General features: G+C 37.2%; 1 protein-coding gene and 1 pseudogene across 1 annotated transcript; both read right to left on the bottom strand.

The window, feature by feature from the left end:
* Positions 1–178: 178 nt before the first annotated feature.
* LOC117596294 (uncharacterized) lies at positions 179–286 on the bottom strand (annotated as a pseudogene).
* An 11,549-nt stretch (positions 287–11,835) lies between these two features.
* Positions 11,836–20,235, bottom strand: LOC113545959 (zinc finger protein 185). The gene is made up of 14 exons (XM_026945646.3): positions 20,134–20,235; positions 18,269–18,323; positions 16,226–16,328; positions 15,897–15,965; positions 15,745–15,816; positions 15,592–15,666; positions 15,273–15,353; positions 14,476–14,532; positions 14,261–14,350; positions 13,428–13,487; positions 13,147–13,242; positions 12,928–13,036; positions 12,516–12,618; positions 11,836–12,357 (listed from the first exon to the last, which is right to left on the bottom strand). Exons 2-14 carry the CDS (start codon positions 18,303–18,305, stop codon positions 12,341–12,343), a joined length of 969 nt encoding a protein of 322 aa, XP_026801447.1. The 5' UTR covers positions 18,306–18,323; positions 20,134–20,235; the 3' UTR covers positions 11,836–12,340.
* Positions 20,236–20,540: the final 305 nt, after the last annotated feature.

Consider the following 20,540-nt stretch of genomic DNA (forward strand, 5'->3'; position numbering starts at 1 on the left):
TTCCAGAGAAGGGACCAATGTAGACAATGGGTGGTAGCAGTTGAATTGCCAGCCAGAGACGTGAAAAAAAAGGAAGGCTCTTAGCTGTTTACTTATTTATTTATCCATCGATTCCCTTACTTAGGCTCCATCCCCAACAGAGCCCTGGCCATCTCTTAAGCCAAACTATGAAACAGCCAGCTTTGCAACAGCAAAGCCCACAAACATAAGTAGAACTCATCAATGTTCCTCTCCACAGAAATCTTTAGTAAAAGGTGAAAGATTTATGTGTGAATGAAGAGAGTGGCTTGTGCCGACCTCGTACTCCTTGATGGCTTTGATAGCTATTGCAAAAAGGCAGAGCAGCAGCTATAGATATAGGATTTGTTTAGAGTCAGATATGGGCTACAGATTGCATTAAGACCAATTACAATGTACATCTGGTTCTTTTTTTTTTTTTTTAACTTTGCCCTTTTTCTTGGGCAGGAGCTATAAAAGATATCAGGGTGGAGGCGGGGTGCTCAAGGTACCTTACCCTGAGCCAGATTACTAGTTCCCAATCACTTATAGAGATAGCCATGCTTTCCCCCTTTCTTTCACTCAGTCACTGACTGTTTAAGCCATGTTGGAACTGGCTGTGGGTCTGGGCTTCTGTCCCTTACTTCACTCTAGCTGTTCCTATTGTTCTGGTCTTTGTGGTGTTTCCAGAGAAGGGACCAGTGTAGACAATGGGTGGTAGCAGTTGAATTGCCAGCCAGGGATGTGAAAAAAAGTAAAGCTCTAAGCTATTTATTTATTTATTTATCCATTGATTCCGTCACTTAGGATCCATCCCCAACAGAGCCCTGGCCATGAAACAGCCAGCTTTGGAACAGCAAAGCCCACAAACATAAGTAGAACTCATCAATGTTCCTCTCCACAGAAATCTTTAGTAAAAGTTAATTTAGGCCTAATAAGGAAGTATATATATATGGGCTACCAACATCAACTTTAATAATACATGTGTTTACATTACAGTTCAGCGTAATTGTTGAATAAGCAAACTTCTGTAATTCAATATATTTCACTTGAACTGAGTGTCCAGATTTCAAATTAAATAACTTCATACATTTTTTAAAATATTAAAATCAGCATCAGATTTAGGCTTTGACTTTAAGAACAAAGATAAATATTAGCGGTGGTAATTTCGATTCGTCCCAGTGACTCGAATATTTTGATTCCGTTCTCCAAAAAGATTCATTCAGATTTAATGATGTGACCCTCCACGTAAGTTACATCAGTACACACAGAGAAGGTCTGGTGAATTTATTATCAAGAAAGACATTTCAGTCAGTGCAGCCTAGTTTTGAGAGAGTGGTCATGATACATATTTTTACATAAGTGTATGACGTAGTGGTTTTTCGTTCGTGAATGAATCGGTGTTTTTGAACGAATGTTTTAAGTGAATGAATCTTTCTCGCTCACTTCCATGTACTGACTCATATTTTCCTTGAATATTTTTAGCTCAGGCTGTTAAGTATAAATATGTTAAGCAGAAGTGTAGCAATAAGTTTTTTCGTTTATGTGTTCTGTAAAATGAACAGAAGGAGGTGCTCTATGCATATGTTCTTCTTTCTTTCTTTCTTTCTTCTGGAACAGTCAATAACTTAGTGGCTTGTAGCTAGCTAGGGTTAATTCTCCAGTGTAGCAGAGAGTAGCTACTGCAAGCCAAGGCTAATAGAGCTCAAACGATCCGACCTCTTTAACCAGTCCTGCACTGAGTGAGGTTAGGACAGCCTACCTTATTAGCATACTGATGCAGAAATACAGAAATAATTAAATGTAGAAATAGTCATGCTGTAGACTGCTTTGGCAGCGTTTTCCTGCTTTTTAAAGCTTCTAGGCTAGACTCCTCCTCAGCCCTGAACGCTAGAATGAGAGGCCTAGTAAGTCCGCGTGGCTATGCCATGAAGGTTTCCACCCCGCGTCACTGCGCGAAAACTTTGAAAAGAGAACAAGCGCTACTGAAGAGGTCAGATGTCGTACCTGTGCTGATCCTCTGGTTTGGAGAAATGGAGAAAGCCACCAGGAGGTTGCACTTGTGTGACTTTATATCCAATTTTAGTAGTTGAACTACAGCATGACTATTTCTACATTTAATTACTCCTGCATCAGTATGCTAATAAGGTAGCTTTACTCTGCTGATTCTCTGTCTGGGCCTTGATGATCTCCGCGAGTGGTGAGGACTCCATGACGGCAGAGCATCCTCGATTTCCCGGCTTTCTTTTTTGTCACTCTTTTTTTTTGGTTTGACCAGAAATGAGGAGATGGGAGGCAGGCTTGGGACAGCTCAAAAGGGGCCCTTATTTTTCCTTTTTATTTTCCTTCGCATTTCAGTGATTTTATATCTATGAATATGCGCCCACGCACACACACACACACACACACACAGTTCTGTGCTGCTCATCTGCTCGCTCATCCATCCATCCATCCATCCATCTCTCTCTTTCTCTTTTTCCCGTGGCGCTTTTCTCTTCTCCTTTTATCCTTGCCGCCACTCGCTGAAACACAGAACACTCGTTAGCAAAGTCCCCCACAGGTGTAGGTCCTTACCACTCACTTTCCCGGCTCCACCCTCCATTCACAAACCGGCCTCTGACCACGCCCCTGCCTCCACAATGACAGTAAATGGTTATATTAAATTGCCTGGCCATGATTGTGGGCACTTCAAGTTAAAATAGTCCAGGTTTTATGGCAGGTGTACTCAAAACCAATTTTGTGTTATTCAACATTCATGTTTAAGGTATGAACTGCTGCTCACTGGATGTTTTTTCTTTATTGTATCATTGTGACTAAACTCTAAGTAAACTCCTGGGAAAATCCCAGGAGATCAGCAGTTATAGAAATACTCAAACCAGCCTGTCTAGAACCAACAGTCATGCCACGGTCAAAATCACCATCAATTTTTTTTTTTTTTCCCGATTCTGATGGCTGATAATTTGCTGGCCAGTATCTGCATGATTTTATGCGCTGCACTGCTCCCACACTATTGGCTGATCAGATAATTGCATGAATGTGCAGGTGTACAGGTGTTCCTAATAAAGTGTTCAGTGTGTGTATATTGAATATATATATATATATATATATATATATATATATATATATATATATATATATATATATATATATATATATAGATAGATAGATAGATAGATATAGATATAGATATATAATGAACATTGATACACACTCACTGTCTACTTTATTAGGAACACCTGTACACTTGCACACTCATGTAGTTGTCTAATCAGCCAATCATGTGGCAGCAGTGCAATGCAAAAAATCATGCAGGTCAAGATACAGATCAAGAGCTTCAGAGCTTCAGAACAATCAGACATAATGATTTTACAGACACCATAAATGAGGAGAATTGTCCAGAAGCAATAATGAACATTCAAGGCAATAGTGAAAGTGAGGACAACATCATGCTGATAATGATACTCGAAATATAGAATAATGGTCTGGCATTACGTGTTCAAAGCTTGAAGCAATGGCTTGTCCCATGTGGTGAATCAGAAGCATGAGGCACTGTCTGATGCTGGCAAACATATGCTGGAATGTGTGCAGATCCAGGGGCGGGGCCCCAGATGAAATCTGTTTGGCCCTGAAATGCCCCTGTCCTATCACTTGTCACTTCAGAGCACTTCACTGGCTGGATTTTGAAAGATTCCCAAATGTCATAGTTTGTTTGATTTCACTGCGATATCCGTTTCAAACAGGTCTTTTACCTTGATATTGGCTGGAGTGGACAGTCAAAGAGACAGCCACCAGGCTAATGTGACTGACCAACGATCCAGTTTTTTAACAACCATGATTAAACACTTTACAATGCCAGGTCGTCATTGTAAATGAGACTTACCTGGATAAAAGTAATAATAAAGGTTATTATTATTACTTTAACTGATGTTTGAATGAGCATTTACCTGCTTTTGCTGAACTTCTGTTTGTGTAATGTTAGGTACATTGTAAAATGCTGGGTTGTTCTTTTTACCAAAATTCTGGGTTACACATACTGGGTATTAATTGGGTTATTTGTATCATTATTGGGTTAACTTGGTAACAACCCAACATATTGGTTTCATGATGACATTTTAAATTATAATGGTCCAGGCTGTAATGGACAGAACTTACTGATCCAGCCTAATGCTTTTTTTTTTTTTAAATAAAGCTATCAATATACGTCCAATGTTGTTGACTGATTTCAGGTAATTAATGTCCACTTCTTTAATATTCATAATTAAATAAACTCACAATGAAATAAACTCATTGGTTACATAATGTTATAGCGGACATTATTTTTGTTACCTCATTAACTCCTTGTTAGCTTATTACTACAGCATATATACCAAAATAACTTCACAGGCAGTACCCAATTATAAGAAAATTTAAATGAGTGTACTTTTGGGAAAAACATCTTTAGCCATTCTTGCCATTAATGCATGATGTTATTCACGATAGAGCACTTGGTAATGTTAGGCTAGTGACAAACAGCATATATAAGCTCACAATTACATTCATAGTTAAATTAGTGATGTTTTATAAACACACTGCTGCAGTCCTGACTGCTGCACCATGCTGTCTCTGTGCAGTCTAGTACAGAATTACATAGGTGTGACTACAAACTGCAGCAAAAAGTATATTTTTAAAGATATTTATATGCCAATAACAACAACAAAGATAATAATAATAATGGTAATAATAATAATAATAATAATAACAATAATAATAATAATGATACACAAGCTAACTCATCAGCTGGGTCATTTTTAACCTTGTAATCTAGGTAGAGAATCATACTGTCATTCCAGCGCCGGATTCCACTACTTCTCAGAAACTCCACTTCTCAGAACGCACTGCTGCCTACAAACATGTCCGTCATGGACTACAATCCACAGCGCATCACTCCACCGGAATGTTCACAGTTCACCCAAGTTCTAACCATGCACATTTGTTTTCAATCACACACACACACACACACCCTATATAAAAATGGACTCTCACAAAGACTCTTTGTGAAGTAATGCGCAATGTACCTTTACATGCCTTATCAAGCCTTGCATTGTATATTTTCCATTCTGGGTTTTGATCTTGCCTTGTTGCTTAGTTTTTTGGATTTGCCCATGTTGTACTGTTTGCTGATCGCCTAACTTTCTGCCTGTCCCTGTTTATGGTTTTTGCTTCATGTTTTGGAAGTTTGCCAGTGTCTTTTTTTCATAAAAAGCTAACCTATAATTGCATCCGTCTCTGACTTTGATATGGACAGTAAAGTAAAATTACTTTATTCAGCTCGGTGTGTATGTCTGCCAATTTTCCAGTCCAGACATTTTACTTGAACTTAACGGGTTTTAATGAACAATTTATAAAGAATATTCAATGATGTGAGTGTCCTGCTTCTTGAACAAGGCTGTAGAGCCAACAGCAAACAAGATATGACTAGTGAAATATGTAAAAAGCTCACTGAACAAAGAATTACGCATGAATATAGGACATATACTTGGCCCTTCTATGTTGAATATGGCCCCTTGTGGCCCCCAATTTTGAAAAATCCTAGATCTGCCCCTAAGTTAATGTTTACATCAAACATTAGAATGAAGAAAAAAGTGTGATCTCTGTGACTTTGATCATGGCATAGATGTTGGCATCAGAAGGGCTGGTCTGAGTGTTTCATACTCTGCTGATCTCCTGGGAATTTCACACACAACAGTCTCTAGAGTTTACACAGAATTGTACAAAAAAAACCATAAACATTGTGTGTGACAGAGAAGAGGCATGATGTGAGTTGAACAAACATAGAGCTGCAGAGTAAGTTTTGAATTGATGAAACCAAACAAATCCAACATGGGTTAATTAAGGTTAATAGGTTTCATGACGCTGGTTTTAAACTTTCTCAATCAACCCAGGTTTTAACCCTGAATCAATGATCATTCATCGTGCTTGTGCACATAAAAGCCAGACATTTGCAGCAAACAGCCAGTATAGCATTCAACATGGAAAAAAGCATGCTTTTCCGTTGAAGAGCAAGAAATTGTGTGGAAATATGAGGAGTTTAAACCAAACACCTATTTTAAGGAAAAGAATATTAACTATTAAAAAGTTTTGAAAAAATTCTTAAATGCAAGCATTTACATTTTAACTTTAGTTAAATCTTAAAAAAACAGTGCTCCATATCAACATGAAATGATATTTTCTACATACATCAATTGCCTTCACAGTCCAGTATTTATAAACTGTATTGTATTGTGCATTCTTTTGTGCATTCCTTTCTTCTTTTGCATGTCAAATATATATATAAAATATATAAAGTAACAATTTTAATAACTCACTGTCAAGCTAGGCATGATGGACAGTCGTTGTGTGCAATGTGCAATAAAGGCAATAAAAAACTTATTCATAAATATAAACTTGTGTGAATATCAGCTACATGATACTTTGTGCAAATTGAGTGGGAAAACGCAGGGGATTGTGTCTGTCCCTAAAAGTTCTTTCCCTTCAAAGTGCCCTTCTTATTATTTGTGCTCCGAACTCCATAGGATTCTCCACAAACGGTGAAGCCATCGCTACAAACACTAATGTGTTAACTTTGATGAGTCAGATTTATCACTTTGCTCACAGCAGATTGGTCCAATTTGGGAGCGGGTTAGCCATGTAGTGTAAGTTACCGTAGTGATGAAAACCCCTAAAAACCAATCCACCTTGTTCAGACCGAAAAACCAGAGTTTGCTTAAACAAAACACAAACTTACCTGGGTAACCACCGAAACCAGCTTCATGCAACAGGCCTCTGGTGAGCAGAAAAACATCTTGGCATGCATAAAACATTCACCCTTGAGGTGGATAGGCTACAACAGCAGAAGACCACACTGGGTTCTACTCCTCTCAGCCAAGAACAGGAATCTGAGGCGAAACTGGACAGTTTCCTGGTTCTCAACTCAATTTTTGTTAAATTTGTTTCTTTTTCTTCAGCTACATCTCTAGAGTAGCCAAGCTCTTCCTCTGCCTGCTTGTACCATCTCCAGAATAATAAGACTACCATTGTTTCTGGTCCCTCTGCCCAGAGAAGAAGCATTAAACTTTGCAAAAGATTGTCCTGTGTTGAAAATTTCTCTCAAAAGTTTGGGTTTAGTCATTATATATTGAAGTAATATATAACTGTGAGAGCTTCTATTGAATTTGTATTAGCCTACAGTCATGGGAAAAAGAAAGGGAAAGAGAAAAAGAAAGTACACCCTCCTTCAATTCTTTGTTTTTATCAGTGCCTAAATAAAAATTGTATGGTCCTCACCAACCTCTATATACAAGCAAATAACCTCAGGTGACAACAACAACAACAAAAACTTACAACAGATTTCAATATGTAGTCATTTTTTTCCACAAAGTAAGCCAACATTCAGAAACCAGGTGGGAAAAAAATAAGTACACCTTATAATTCAGTAACATGTAGAACAACCTTAGTAACAATAACTTGAAGTAACCATTGTTTTGACATTGATCTTGAAACTGACTTTGGATTTGCCTTTACTGAGGATCCATATTGTAATGCATGGTAGCAAATGATTAAAACCACTGCTAGATTGCAACATGGCGGTGTCCGGTGCTATGCTTATTCTAGACAACCAATTAGCCTACAGAACCCACTTGGCTTGCGAGTTGCTGACTGAAATGGAACAAATTTTGTCTCATGATGGCTCTTAATGCCATTCATTGATAGAAGGATTAGAAAAAATTGTTAATACCACAATAAAATATCACACAGCCTGTATTCAATATTGTACCCAAAAAAAGATTTTCTGCTGTCGGTCTACTATTCATGTAGGATTAGAGGTAGACAGGCCTAAAATAAAACCTCCTATTTTTGTTCGTGAAGGAGGAAGAATTCTCTCCTCCACTTTATGGGAATAATGATCTTTTGTAAGTTTAAACATATCTATTCTGTAACTTTTGGCCCCGGAAGAGTTAAATTCCTGCATGCTAACAGTTCTGCACAGACTATTTATGTAAAAATGTCTCCTGCAGCTCCCACCTTTATTATTGATTGTTATTGGCTATGCAGAAACCAGGCCTTTGCCTATCTGCCTAAATGCTGGGTAGCATGTTGTTTGATGATAAAATTAAATGCCTATATTTGGATTTCCCTCTCTGTGCCTGAGATAAAGAAAGACTCTGAAGCACGAGGTTTATATAAAGGTGAAAACTTTGTAGAAAATGAGCATTGGATTACTCCACGATTTCAAAAGAACAATGGTACATTTCCCATGGCGAGATTGCTTTAAGTAGCATTTTTCCTTTTTATGGATTACCAGCTTTCATCAAAGATAGTATTTGTACATTATAAACAAGAGACACTTGTTTATCTGACTGTGCAAGCAATTGAACCTCAGCTAAAAGCATTTAAAATAATGACCAAAACCATATTGCTTTAGACTATCTGTTAGCAAAAGAAGGAGGTGTTTTGTACAATGGCTTAGGGTACATACATTCCTGTTACTGATGATAACTTGACAGCAGTAATAGAAGGACTGGTTGAGCTGCACACCGCTATTGTTGAAGAACGTTTGTAGCCCTGTGAATCTGACCCATTTCACTGGCTTTTTAATCTGGTGGGGCCTTGGGGTGCAGCTATCCTCAGAGTGATCATGCCCATTGTCATTACTCTGATTATACTATTGGTTTCTGCTATTACTTTTTGCACCTTAGGGCTTTAGTTTCTTGACTGGTGAATCACTGTGTCTCTTCCTTATTTGTTTCTATCATTATGTCACACAGTCAGACTTTGCATGACACTGACATAACGTCCCCTTCCTGCTCCAGGTCTGGCTCATTCTCTTCAACATGATATTCAACGTCAACCAATTACGTTTCTTCCCGATTCCTCTGAACCATCTACTGCTTCCTGTAACAATCTCCTGATTGATTTGAGTGAAACTATTGTTTGAATCTGAGGTATTTGAAACTAAAATATAAAATGAAATACCTGTATCCTCTTCTGCAGTATGTAAGTAATCACAGTTGGCAAGGTGAAATTGGATTGGGATTCTATCTGAGCAAAATTTTGAGATAATCCCTGGACTCCACTGGAGAAAAGTAAGAGTGAAAATGTCTGTTGTAATGTGGGGAAGCACAAACACTGAAATTCATCCAGGAAAATATTTTCTCAAAACTAAAGCGCAGTCCTCATGGTTCTGTACATATGAATGCTATATTGTCTTTGTACATAAAGTGGCTGGCCACTCCACCGTCAACAAACCTGAGTGAACGTGTGAGAGTGAGGGGGTGTCAGCATCCAAACCGCCCAGTTCACCAAAACACTATGCATGTGAACCCTCCAAATCTGCTCCTTTACCCAAGAAAAACTTAAACACTGTGTCTGAGTCCTGAACTCTAACTGGAAGGCTTTTCCATATCTGAGGGGCTTTGTAAGAGAAAGCTCTGCCCCCTGCTGTAGCCTTCACTGTTTGAAGTAACAACAAATAGCCTGCACCTTTTGACCAATGTAGGCATGGCGGATCATAAAGGACCAGAGGTATGGCGGCACGAGACCATTCAGTTCTTTATAGGACTTTTTATTTATGAATTTATAATATTCTATAATCAATGTGAAATTTGATTGGGAGCCAATGCAGTGTGGATAAGATAGTGGTGATGTGGTCATATATTCCGGTTCTAGTAAGGACTTTCACTGTTGCATTCTGGACTAACTGGAGCTTGTTTATGCACCTGCAGGAACATCCCGACAGCAAAGCATTACAATAATCCAACCTAGAGGTAACAAAAGCATGACCTAGTTTTTCTCCATTATGTAGTGACATTATATTTCTTATCTTAGCAATATTTCTGAGATGAAAGAAGTAATATTATCAAAGATATTATAATATTATTATGAAAGACTGGAGTCAATAATCACACCACAGTCTTTTACTGCTGTCCATGATGAAACAGAAAGGTCATCCAGAGTTACAATGTAATCAGAAAGCTTACATCTATCTGCATGTGGTTCTAGTACAAGTCCTAGTACTTCTGTCTTGTCAGAATTAAGTAGAAGGAAGTTAATAAGTATCCTGTGTCTCGTGTCTCTCATCTGGTTTTGCTGAAACATACAACCATGTGTCCTCAGCATAACAGTGGAAGCTAATACCATGCTTACAAATAATTTTACCCAGAGGTAGCATATATAAAGAAAAAAGCAGTGGGCCTAAAACAGAACATTGCAGAACACCAAACTTTACCTTAGTATGCATAGAGAGGTCACCATTTACAGCTACAAACTAATAAAGATCAGTCAAATAAGACCTGAGCCAGGAGAGGGCCATACCCTTAACTCCAACAACATTTTCTAGTCTATCAAGGTGAATAGTATGAACAATGGTGTTAAAAGCTGCACTAAGGTCAAGCATCACAAGCAAGGAGAGACAACCCAATTATCTATAAAGCCCACGTTTTCAGAAGAGCACCACCTGGATATCCAGCAGTTCAGCGACCATTACCTGCTGTAAGCAATATCATCATGCTGCATTGGGAAGGGGTCAGAGCATATTACTGCATCGGACATTGCCTTTATTAATTTACACACTTCTGCAATGTTACTCTTAGTGACCTCTGACTGACAAAGGTGTATATCATTACCTCCTATGTGAAAAAGTACCTTTGAAAACCTATGCTTGCCTAAGACCCTAAGACCCTAAGATTGCCTGCAATGTCCAGTGCCCTAGGTCCCAGTATACATCTAACCAAAGCTGCTGCTGCCCCTAAAGGCCTAGCTAATTTCACGTGCGTCAAGATAGTCTCCTATAAGCAGAGCTCTTTCAGGCTTCTCTGCGGGTGCCTCACTGAGGAAAGCAAACCTGTTAGACACTTGAAGCAGAGAGGAGTGGTGCTCCCGTGGGCGAGCCTTAGCGTTAGCTTTGGCTCTGCGATTATGCTGTCACCCATTCGCCCCACTGCGAGGGCTCTAATGCCGGCATCCAGACTTTTCCCTACAGAAACCATTCTGCTCGAACTCTCACTAACCCACTTGAGAGTCTGGATGCTGTAGTGTTCTCCGTCAGATTATATACACTTACCAAAATTAAAACTATTACTAACGATGGAGGAAGAATGACTACGCATCCTGCACTCAACACACTGAACAAGCTGAATGTTTGCTATGTTGACTGTTTAACGTACCTTAGTCAAAGATATGTTGAGATTATTTTAGACAGATCTGACCAGGAACAATGTCTCTCATGCCCTTGAACACCTAATCATGCAGCAAAAAGCAGTACAGGAAGTCCTTCATACCCATCACTTGTGGTGGGTATGAACTTGTCCACTCTATGTTAACTGTGCAGTAACGCAACATTTCTCTGCACTGTATTTATTTATTTATTATTTATTCTTTTTCTTAGGGACAGCACACATTCTACTGACCATCACCTTATTTTATTCCTACGTATCATTTTATTTTTTATCTTAATTTTATTTTACTTTTATTTATTTAGTTTACTGCTGTATGGGTATGGTAATCTCTGATTTCTGTGCATTGTCTGTGTCCTTGTATTTTGTTGTTTACTGTACTGCTGTAACACAATTTCCCTCAGGGATCAATAAAGTTACCTGCCTACATACCTAGTGTATATTGCCAACCATTTTATATTGTGGGTGGTTAATAATTTCATTTTATTAATTTATATAAATAAATAAATAAAACTCCCCAATGGACACTGTAACCTATAGCAACATATCAAGCCTAATTATGCTTCATTTTTTAGGATGGGGTTGCATTACATAAAATAGTAAATGTGCATGTTTCTGATCAATTCAGAGAAATTGGCAGTTAAAAGCATTGAATTCAAAGATGTTTGCTTGTATTGATTTGCACAATGCTTCTCCTTTCACTGAAAATTCCTTATGAGCTTTATGTTTAGACATCAACATCAATCAACATCTTAACCTATATTAATAATTATTAATTAAATAATATTATTGGTCAAAACTGTAGACTGCAACAATACAATATCATTAAATCAGGCAATCCTAGACAAATATTATACAATACTATATAGGTAACATTATACCATATATATATATATATATATATATATATATATATATATATATATATATATATATATATATATATATATATATATTTATACACACACATACATCTCTTTCCAGAAACATTATATAGAAAACAAAAAGAGCATATACATCTTTTCTTCCCAGATAAATACGCCAAAGAAATTATTCAAAGATGCCATTTAGATGTTACAGAAAGAATTATGTTTTGATTTATACCAAGAAGGTTAGTATATATGTTTCAAGGGTCCAGAATAGACTTCATGTCTTCAGCGATACCACTGATCTAGAAAAGGAGACAATGTCCTTACAATTATTGCAAATAAAAACTGCATACACTCTGGCTCACATCATAACTATATACTCAAATTATTAATGAATTGATTAATTTATCTTCATCATGCCACACACATGCTAAAGAGTTGTGACCAGCTCAGATGTTACCTTTTGTCTTTATGTAACAGTTTGCACATGTCACCCTTCCCTTGTGCACCCACAGACTGTCACCTGCCTCCAGATTTCCAAGAGCACGATAGCACGTGTCACACTGAGAAATGGAACCAGATGAAGGAACAGATTACTACATATTTGAAGTATCTTTGTTCTTTGTCATTCCCCCAATATGCCATCAAGTTTTTGGATACACATGATTCAACAGTAGCGACCATAGAAAGGGGTGAAACAGAATCTATTCTAATATATTTGGATTGAGGGCTGTAATAAAAGATAGAATTTCTATTTCAGATTTCTGGGATCATTTTCAAAACAGTATTTAATAAAAGAATATGTCAGAAAAGTGTGAGATTTGTAAAAAGGATCAGCCTAGAAATATGGCATACTTTACAAGCTGCATTACCTTGAAGCAGAATGTGTGACTGAAGATTTGAAGGTCATCCAAAATAATCCTTTCTCCCTCAATAATGCTTTTAGCACAGAATGAGCAGAGATCCCTTTTACCGACAATCCTGTTGTACAGACACCACTCTCAGATCAGACAGAGCAATATATACGGCCTGTGAAATTTTTTCATTTTATATTGAGTAGTTCCTCTGGGACTGAGACTACATGCTCTGACCTGGATGCTGTTGAAGGTACAGGTGTTGGATTCATGGGTGCGTGCAGAGATTGGGATACATGTGAAATCGATTTCACAGTTGGGCTAACTGTCATTCTGTGCAGAGAGAGAGAGAGAGAGAAAAGAGATATGTAATTATGTAAATTAACAGGCTCTCCAGTTTCTTTTATTGGTGAGAATGTTGCTGCTATAGTTTATGTAATTACTCATGCACATTTGTTGGTCAGCATTATCAAATAAAAATATGTATATATTTCCTTTTTAAGGAAAGGAAGTCTTACTCAGTAGTGTTTACTCGCTGAGGAGTATTATAACTCATATCCAGAGGACTCTTTTGGGGGCTGAAAGAGAAATAAAATAAAGAGTAAATTCAGATGGTTGATTAAGACACGTTTGGCTTTCCTTGTGACTGTAGTTGTATGTAGAATGCATGATGGAAATATATTTTATACACTTACTGTCCACCTTATTAGGAACACCTGTACACCTACACATTCATGCAGTTACCTAATAAGCCAAACATGTGGCAGCAGCGCAATGCAAAAAATCATGCAGATACAGGTCAAGAGCTTCAGTTAATGTTCACATCAAACATCAGAAAGAAGAAAAAAGTGATCTCTGACTTTGATTGTGTCATGGATATTGGTCCCAGATGGTCTGGTTTGAGTATTTCATAAACTGCTGATTTCCTCGGAATTTCACATACAACAGTCTCTCTAGAGTTTACACAGAATGGTGTTCCTAATAAAGTGGACGGTGAGTGTATATTTCGATATAAATCTCTCCTGGCAGGGCTTGTTTTGCCCATCGGGAGACATAGTGGAAATCAAAACATAAGCAAGACCATTCAGTGCATAACTGAAGAAACATATGGTTCTTAACTATCTTTTGAGTAGTTTTCACTGAATGTGTTGACTTTGAGAAAGTGATGATTATAAATGCTTCAAATTCTTTTTACATGGTAGTTTTAACTTTGCTTGCAGTTGTTCTAGTAGTTGTAATAATTTTGAAGCTGTATTGTAATTGCTGTGGTTGCTTAACACAGTCATGATTGTATTAATTGTTCTTTTCAGTTAATACATTTGCATATTTGAATAAATGTAAATTGTAGTACCTTTCTTTCAGGCTCTTTGAATAGGTTTCTGTTTTGCTTGCAAAGGAAGAATAGGTTTTTTCTGGGGTTGTGAAGGTCTCAGTTGTCTTTCTGTTTGGGGCAAGGGTAATTATGTTAGAATCTTACCTTTGTTGTATATGATAATAGTAAGAATGTTTTAAGTAACTCTTAACTCAGCCTCAGTTGTGAATACTGTGAGGAAAGGTTCCACTTACCTGACTGAAGTAACTGTAGTTGATGGAGGAATAGGGATTTTAATTTTGCTCTCAGTGCTGTGATAAATAAAAATAATCATTTACTTATTCAACCAGAAACCTGATTTTTTTTTTCTGAGAGACAATTTACATAGGAGAGGTAAAAGCTTCACTGGATAATGTTTCTCAAAGAGGTATGAAGTATGATTTGGAAGCTGAAGAATAGTGGACCTAGAGTCCTGCACTGATGTATATAAGTGAAAAACTAAATGAGGCGAGTCTGCTTTTGCTGGACTGTCATCACACAAGTTTCAATTTTCCTCCTCCTGCAAGTTTCCTCCTATTTAAATAAATCTCTGACAGGATAGTAGTATTTAATTTATTTTACATATCTTACTATTGAGAACAAGTAAACAAGCTAGCTAATGTGGGATCTCCTTTGTATTACAGTAATTGAATTAATATACCTTTATGGCCTTCTTTATGATAAAATTAATAGGCCTAATGAATGAATTATGTGGGTCGGTTGGGTTACAGTACTGGTTTCTGGATTTCAGATTGGGTGTGGTACCATATGTCAAAGTTCAAGGTGACAAGGTGCGTGTTTTTGAAATTGGACACATGCAGGACTTTGAGTGGTGCTCTGCACACTGTGACACTGTGTACTTGTTATGTTATGAAGAACCGTGATGAGGTGGTGAGATGTTCAGGTATGATGTATTACTAAACATAGCAACTAAAGCCCTTCTTTAATAATATCCTCTTGTGCAGAAAATTTAAACAAGACATTTAAAATAATTAGGCCCATGTCTACTGACCCATCAGAGACTTCTTTACGTGGATCTGACACTGGAAGCTTCTCATCCTTCTCATCTATAGATTTTTTAACAGGGCTGAGCCTTTGGCCACACACACGCACAGACACACACACACACACACACAAATGACAATACTTAAACACTTTGGCCAGATGCATTCATAAACAGGGAGCTATAGAAATGTAGACAATTATGCTCAAACAGAGACTGCTGATGGTTAAATTATATGTAGTAATGTAGCATATGTATATGTATACTGTATGCTATGTATACAAAGAAAACATAGAGGAACTCTCTTTTTTTTTATAATTTCACTTACAGTTTTTCGCTTGAGTTTGCACCTGAGAACACCCGAGCTGTAAAACTGTTTGACTGTGTTGTAAGAGCAGGTTTCCTACAAAAATAAAGAAAAAAATATTGCTTGTCCATATTCCGAGGAGTATTTTGAAGTTTTGTTATGCTGTGATCTTACTTGTCAGGGACTGGTGGTTTTGTGGCAGTAGGAATGGTGTTTTTATTTGGAAAGTCCTGACTCCCGCTGACCCTACAGTATAAGTCAATTACTTAATAGAGATAAGAAAACATCAATGTATCATTCTGCCGTGATCAGGCAATGCAGACTACCTCTTAGTGAATGAGCTAGCTGAGGTGTTTAGGTTTGCCATGTTGCTCTGTTTAGCATCTGCAGGCTTGCTGTTGTGGAAATACACCAAGAAAGAGAAGGAGATATTAGCCACAAAAATGAGTATGAATTATGATTACCACATCTTTTTATTGCTCAACATTCAGTGCTGTTCCATGTTTTAAGGCTACCCAAGACATTCTGCCATAGTTAGGATCCTCACTACAAATCCAATGAAATGTATGCATGAGTGTTAGTTGGATGATTGTTATTTATTCGTGGTATATGTGGTGGTATTTGGGTGTATGTCTGTGTCTGGGTTGTGTCTTACTCTTCTGGTTCATCTTCTCTATCTTTCTTAATCCAGCTGTTGTCTTCCATAAGAGCTTTCCTCCTCATCAAAGTGCTTCCAACTGCTTGACTGGGACTCACACCTGAAGAACAGTATAGGGTCTAAATACACTTGGGAAGAGGGGTCTGTGCTGAAACCCCACGTCCTATTACCCATTTGCCCCCTTACTGAAGGTCTCTTTGTGCCATTTATTTTGAAAAAAAAAAAATCAAAGTCCCTACTCAGATACTAACAGTTGAAAATAGTTGTACAGTGTTATTTTGCTAAAAGTCAAGAGATATCAATGAAAAGTACAGTATGTGCTTTTAGTGGAAGTTAGATTAAGGTAACTGTTTCTGAACTAATAAAATCCACCCCCCAAAGCCACATGCTCATGTAATTCTAGAAAAAGAATAGCCCTTCAACAAATTTAGTTCCATTTATGACTTGGCACAGTAGTATGAATATAATCACACATTTGAATGCAACGTAATGACACAATGACACAAGCATAATGGCACAATGACACACACAGTCCCCAGATGCATGGTATGTAAACAAAATAGTAAAGTTACAGTATAAATATACAGTCAGGTCCATGAGTATTTGGACAGTGACACAATTTTCGTAATTTTGCTTCTGTACACCACCACAATGGATTTGAAATAAGGCAATCAAGATGTGATTGGAGTGTAGACTACCCTAATCATAAATATTAAGATTATTTTTAATACTTGAATTTCCTCCCTTGAGATGCTTTGCCAGGCCTTTACTGCTGCCGCCTTCAGTTGCTGCTTGTTTGTGGGTCTTTCTGACTTCAGGTTTGTCTTCAGTAAAGTGAAAAGCATGTTCAATTGGGTCGAGGTCAGGTGACTGACCCGACCATTTAAGAATATTCCATTTCTTTGCCTTAAGAAGCTCTTGGGTTGCTTTCGCGGTACATTGCGGCCCATTATCCATCTGTACTGTGAAGCGCTGTCCTATCAGTTTCGCAGCATATGACTGAATCTGAGCAGAACATATAGCTCTGTACACTTCAGAATTCATCCTGCTACTTCTGTCAGCAGTCACATCATCAATAAACACCAGTGACCCAGTTCCATTGGCAGCCATACATGCCTATGCCATAACACTTCCTCCACATGTTTGACAGATGATGCTGTATGCTTTGGGTCATGCGCCCATCCTTTCCTTCTCCATACTCTTCTCTTCCCATCATTATGGTACAAGTTAATCTTGCATCAGAACTGGTCAGGCCTTTTTAGAGTTTTTTTTTTTCTTTTTTTTTCCCGAAAAGTCTAATCTGGCCTTTCTGTGCTTGAGTGTTACCAGTGGTTTGCATCTTGAGGTAAACCATCTGTATTTACCTTCATGAAGGCATCTCTAGATTGTAGACTTTGACAACGATATGCCTACCTCCTTAGGTTCTTGACTTGGCTAGATGTTGTGAAAGGGTTTTTCTTCAACAAGGAAAGAATTCTGTGATCATCCACTTCAGCTGTTTTCTATTTTGTTTTTTCAGCCTAATGATGGCCTCCTTCACTTGCATTGACATCTCTTTGGACCGCATATTGAGAGTTCCCATGAACAGCTGCCAAATACAAATTCAACATTTGGAATCAACTCCAGACCTTTTATCTCCTTAATTTGACTTGAAATAATGAGGAAACGATTCAATTACTTTTGAGCCTGTGATTATGGAGGGACTATTTAAAAAATGGCTGTAGCTCCTAAACTGTTAATGCAATATTTTTGTTAAATGTCTTGAATTAAAGCTGAAGGCCAAACTTCAATAACATCTTGATTGCTTAATTTCAAATCCTTTGCAGTGGTGTACAGAGGGAAATTACCAAAATTGTGTCACAGTCCAAATACTTACGAACCTGGCACATGACGTGTAAAGTATAAGCATGACTTTTTACATTTAGAAAGCCATTTTATTATTATTTTTATTTATTTTTTTTTTACTGTAAATTGGATGCTGAGGTTCTGCAGTTACACATACATACGCACACACACAAACACACACATAGAAAATCTAACCAGATTTTGGTGATTGCTGTGTCTTGCTGGAGTACATTTTGAAACCGGTCTATTTCTGTGAAAACAAAGAATTAAAGGTACAGAAGAGATTTGTCAAAACAGGTTTTACATGATGGACTACACAAGTCCTAGCATGTTCTAGTGTGCCAACAAGTATTATTGATGATGATGATGTAAATTCCGGCTCTTTTCACAAATAAGAGCTCTTCCGACTTCCAAAGAGCTCCTGGTTATTTGATTTTTCAAAACCATTTGTTGGTCTTGGTATAGCTATCACTTAAATTGTTCACAAAAGTTCAATTTAATTTCTGCTTGTGTCTTTTTATATTATACAATTATGTCTTTTTTGTTATACAATCTATTTTAAATAAATGTAAAACCAGCATTCAAAAACAGCTTTAGAAAATCATGAATACGGAATACTAATGAATTTTCAGCAAAACTGTCACACAATCTATTCAGATGCTCCCAATGTTCACCTAAAGGAGTCATCTCAAAGAGTTGACACATTAGCAAATGACACACCACTGATTGTTGCCTAAAGAAACATTTAGATAAAGGTGATGATGAGTCACTGTTTAAATTGTGCTTTAATTTATAAGCCAAGGCAGTACCAGGAAAAAGAAACAGATCCAGCTGGTGCAGAAAAACAAACCAGAATGGGTGGAAATTAGTCAGTGCAGCAAACGTTCTCCTGTTCTTTCCATGTCCATGTTGCTACAGTTGGCAAATTTACAGTTATACTATACATTATATAGGGACTCATTGTGTCTAGGGATAGGACAGTAACCCAGTAGCCCAGTAACTGGAACAGGAAACCAACAGGGACTTCCAGGCCAGATGTAATTTCAGTATGCAAACTTGACTAATGGTATGAAGTTTAGGCTTCCTATTTTGATCAACTGCCAAGCATAGCTTACAGTTTTTTCATGTTACATTAAGTACAGCTTCCTTCAACTCCTCTGGTGTATAGTAGACAATGAAGTTTTTTTTTTTTTCACTCTTGTAACTACATACCCAGTTTTAGTGCCATTACTGCATAATTCATAGTAGTTACTGAATAACACATTTTTAAGTAACTGGATAATAGTCTGAAAATTCAAGTGGTTAAATCACTGACACTGGAATAGCAACTACTGACACTGGAATTATGTGCAAATATATTGTTTTACATACCATTTCATGCACCATTTTGTGCTTTAGGGAGTTCATGAACTTAATTATGAGCAAATATTTTTCTTGCTCTACCCATTGTTCTCTTAACCTCGCTGTATGGGTGTGAACTGAAATAACCTGTCCTTATGATTCACACCCATTCAAATGCCTCTAAAATTCTAATTCTTGCCATTTCCTCCATGGAGTGTATGTCTGTTTTTTTTTCTTTTTCAGTCTTTATACATCTGATTTGTTCCTTCACATGGCAGACCATAACTCTTATTCTCAAATTATGTTTCACTGTATCTTTTATTGTCATTATATAGTCACATAATGCAAAACGTATAGCTTAAAAGACCTTTCAGAAAAAAAAGTTTTATTTTCATTCATAGACATTAGCATTGCCACTAAATTTTACTGATAAATACTGGTAAATATGAGTTGTTAGCATTAATGCTCTCTCAATTATCCTCTGCTATGACAATTTTCAATGTGTCTGCTCAAGTTTGTCCTAAGACATCGATCTCCAAGTACTCATCTGGCAATACCATTTGCACCTAACATTATCAACACTATTAACCACAGGCAAATAAGGGATGGTAATTTAGCTTGTTAACAAAAATGAGCATGAACAAACTGTACAAAGTATAGTATAAAGTGTACACAGACAGTTTAAATCAATATCTATTCTACCTGTTAAACACACTCACCTGCTTCTCACGATCCAAAGTGATAGACTGGTGACAGTGATGTGCCTTCTTCTATTCACTACCCTACACCTTAAGCCAAAGGGAGGGACGAAGATCCAAAATGGTATGTTGCCATACACCTCAAACCTGAAACGTGAGTTTGGTGTGTCATTTCTTGTTAAGCAGATTGGATAATCGATTTTCAATTAAAAGTATTATGGTATTATTGTCTCTTCCACTACATATCTCATTAGAATTAGTATGGGACCAGGCAGAACAAACTTTTGAAAATAAAGTATGAATTTTAGTTTAGTTATGTTTAACAGGTTCTGTATGTTTGCATTCTCATGTTAGAAATAACTGACAAAAATATTTCTATAAATTTGTCATGGGATTATGTTGCAATGTTATGGGCAGAATAAACTTTT

This window comes from Pangasianodon hypophthalmus, chromosome 2 (genome assembly GCF_027358585.1).
Source record: "Pangasianodon hypophthalmus isolate fPanHyp1 chromosome 2, fPanHyp1.pri, whole genome shotgun sequence".
In the NCBI taxonomy this organism is placed as follows: domain Eukaryota; kingdom Metazoa; phylum Chordata; class Actinopteri; order Siluriformes; family Pangasiidae; genus Pangasianodon; species Pangasianodon hypophthalmus.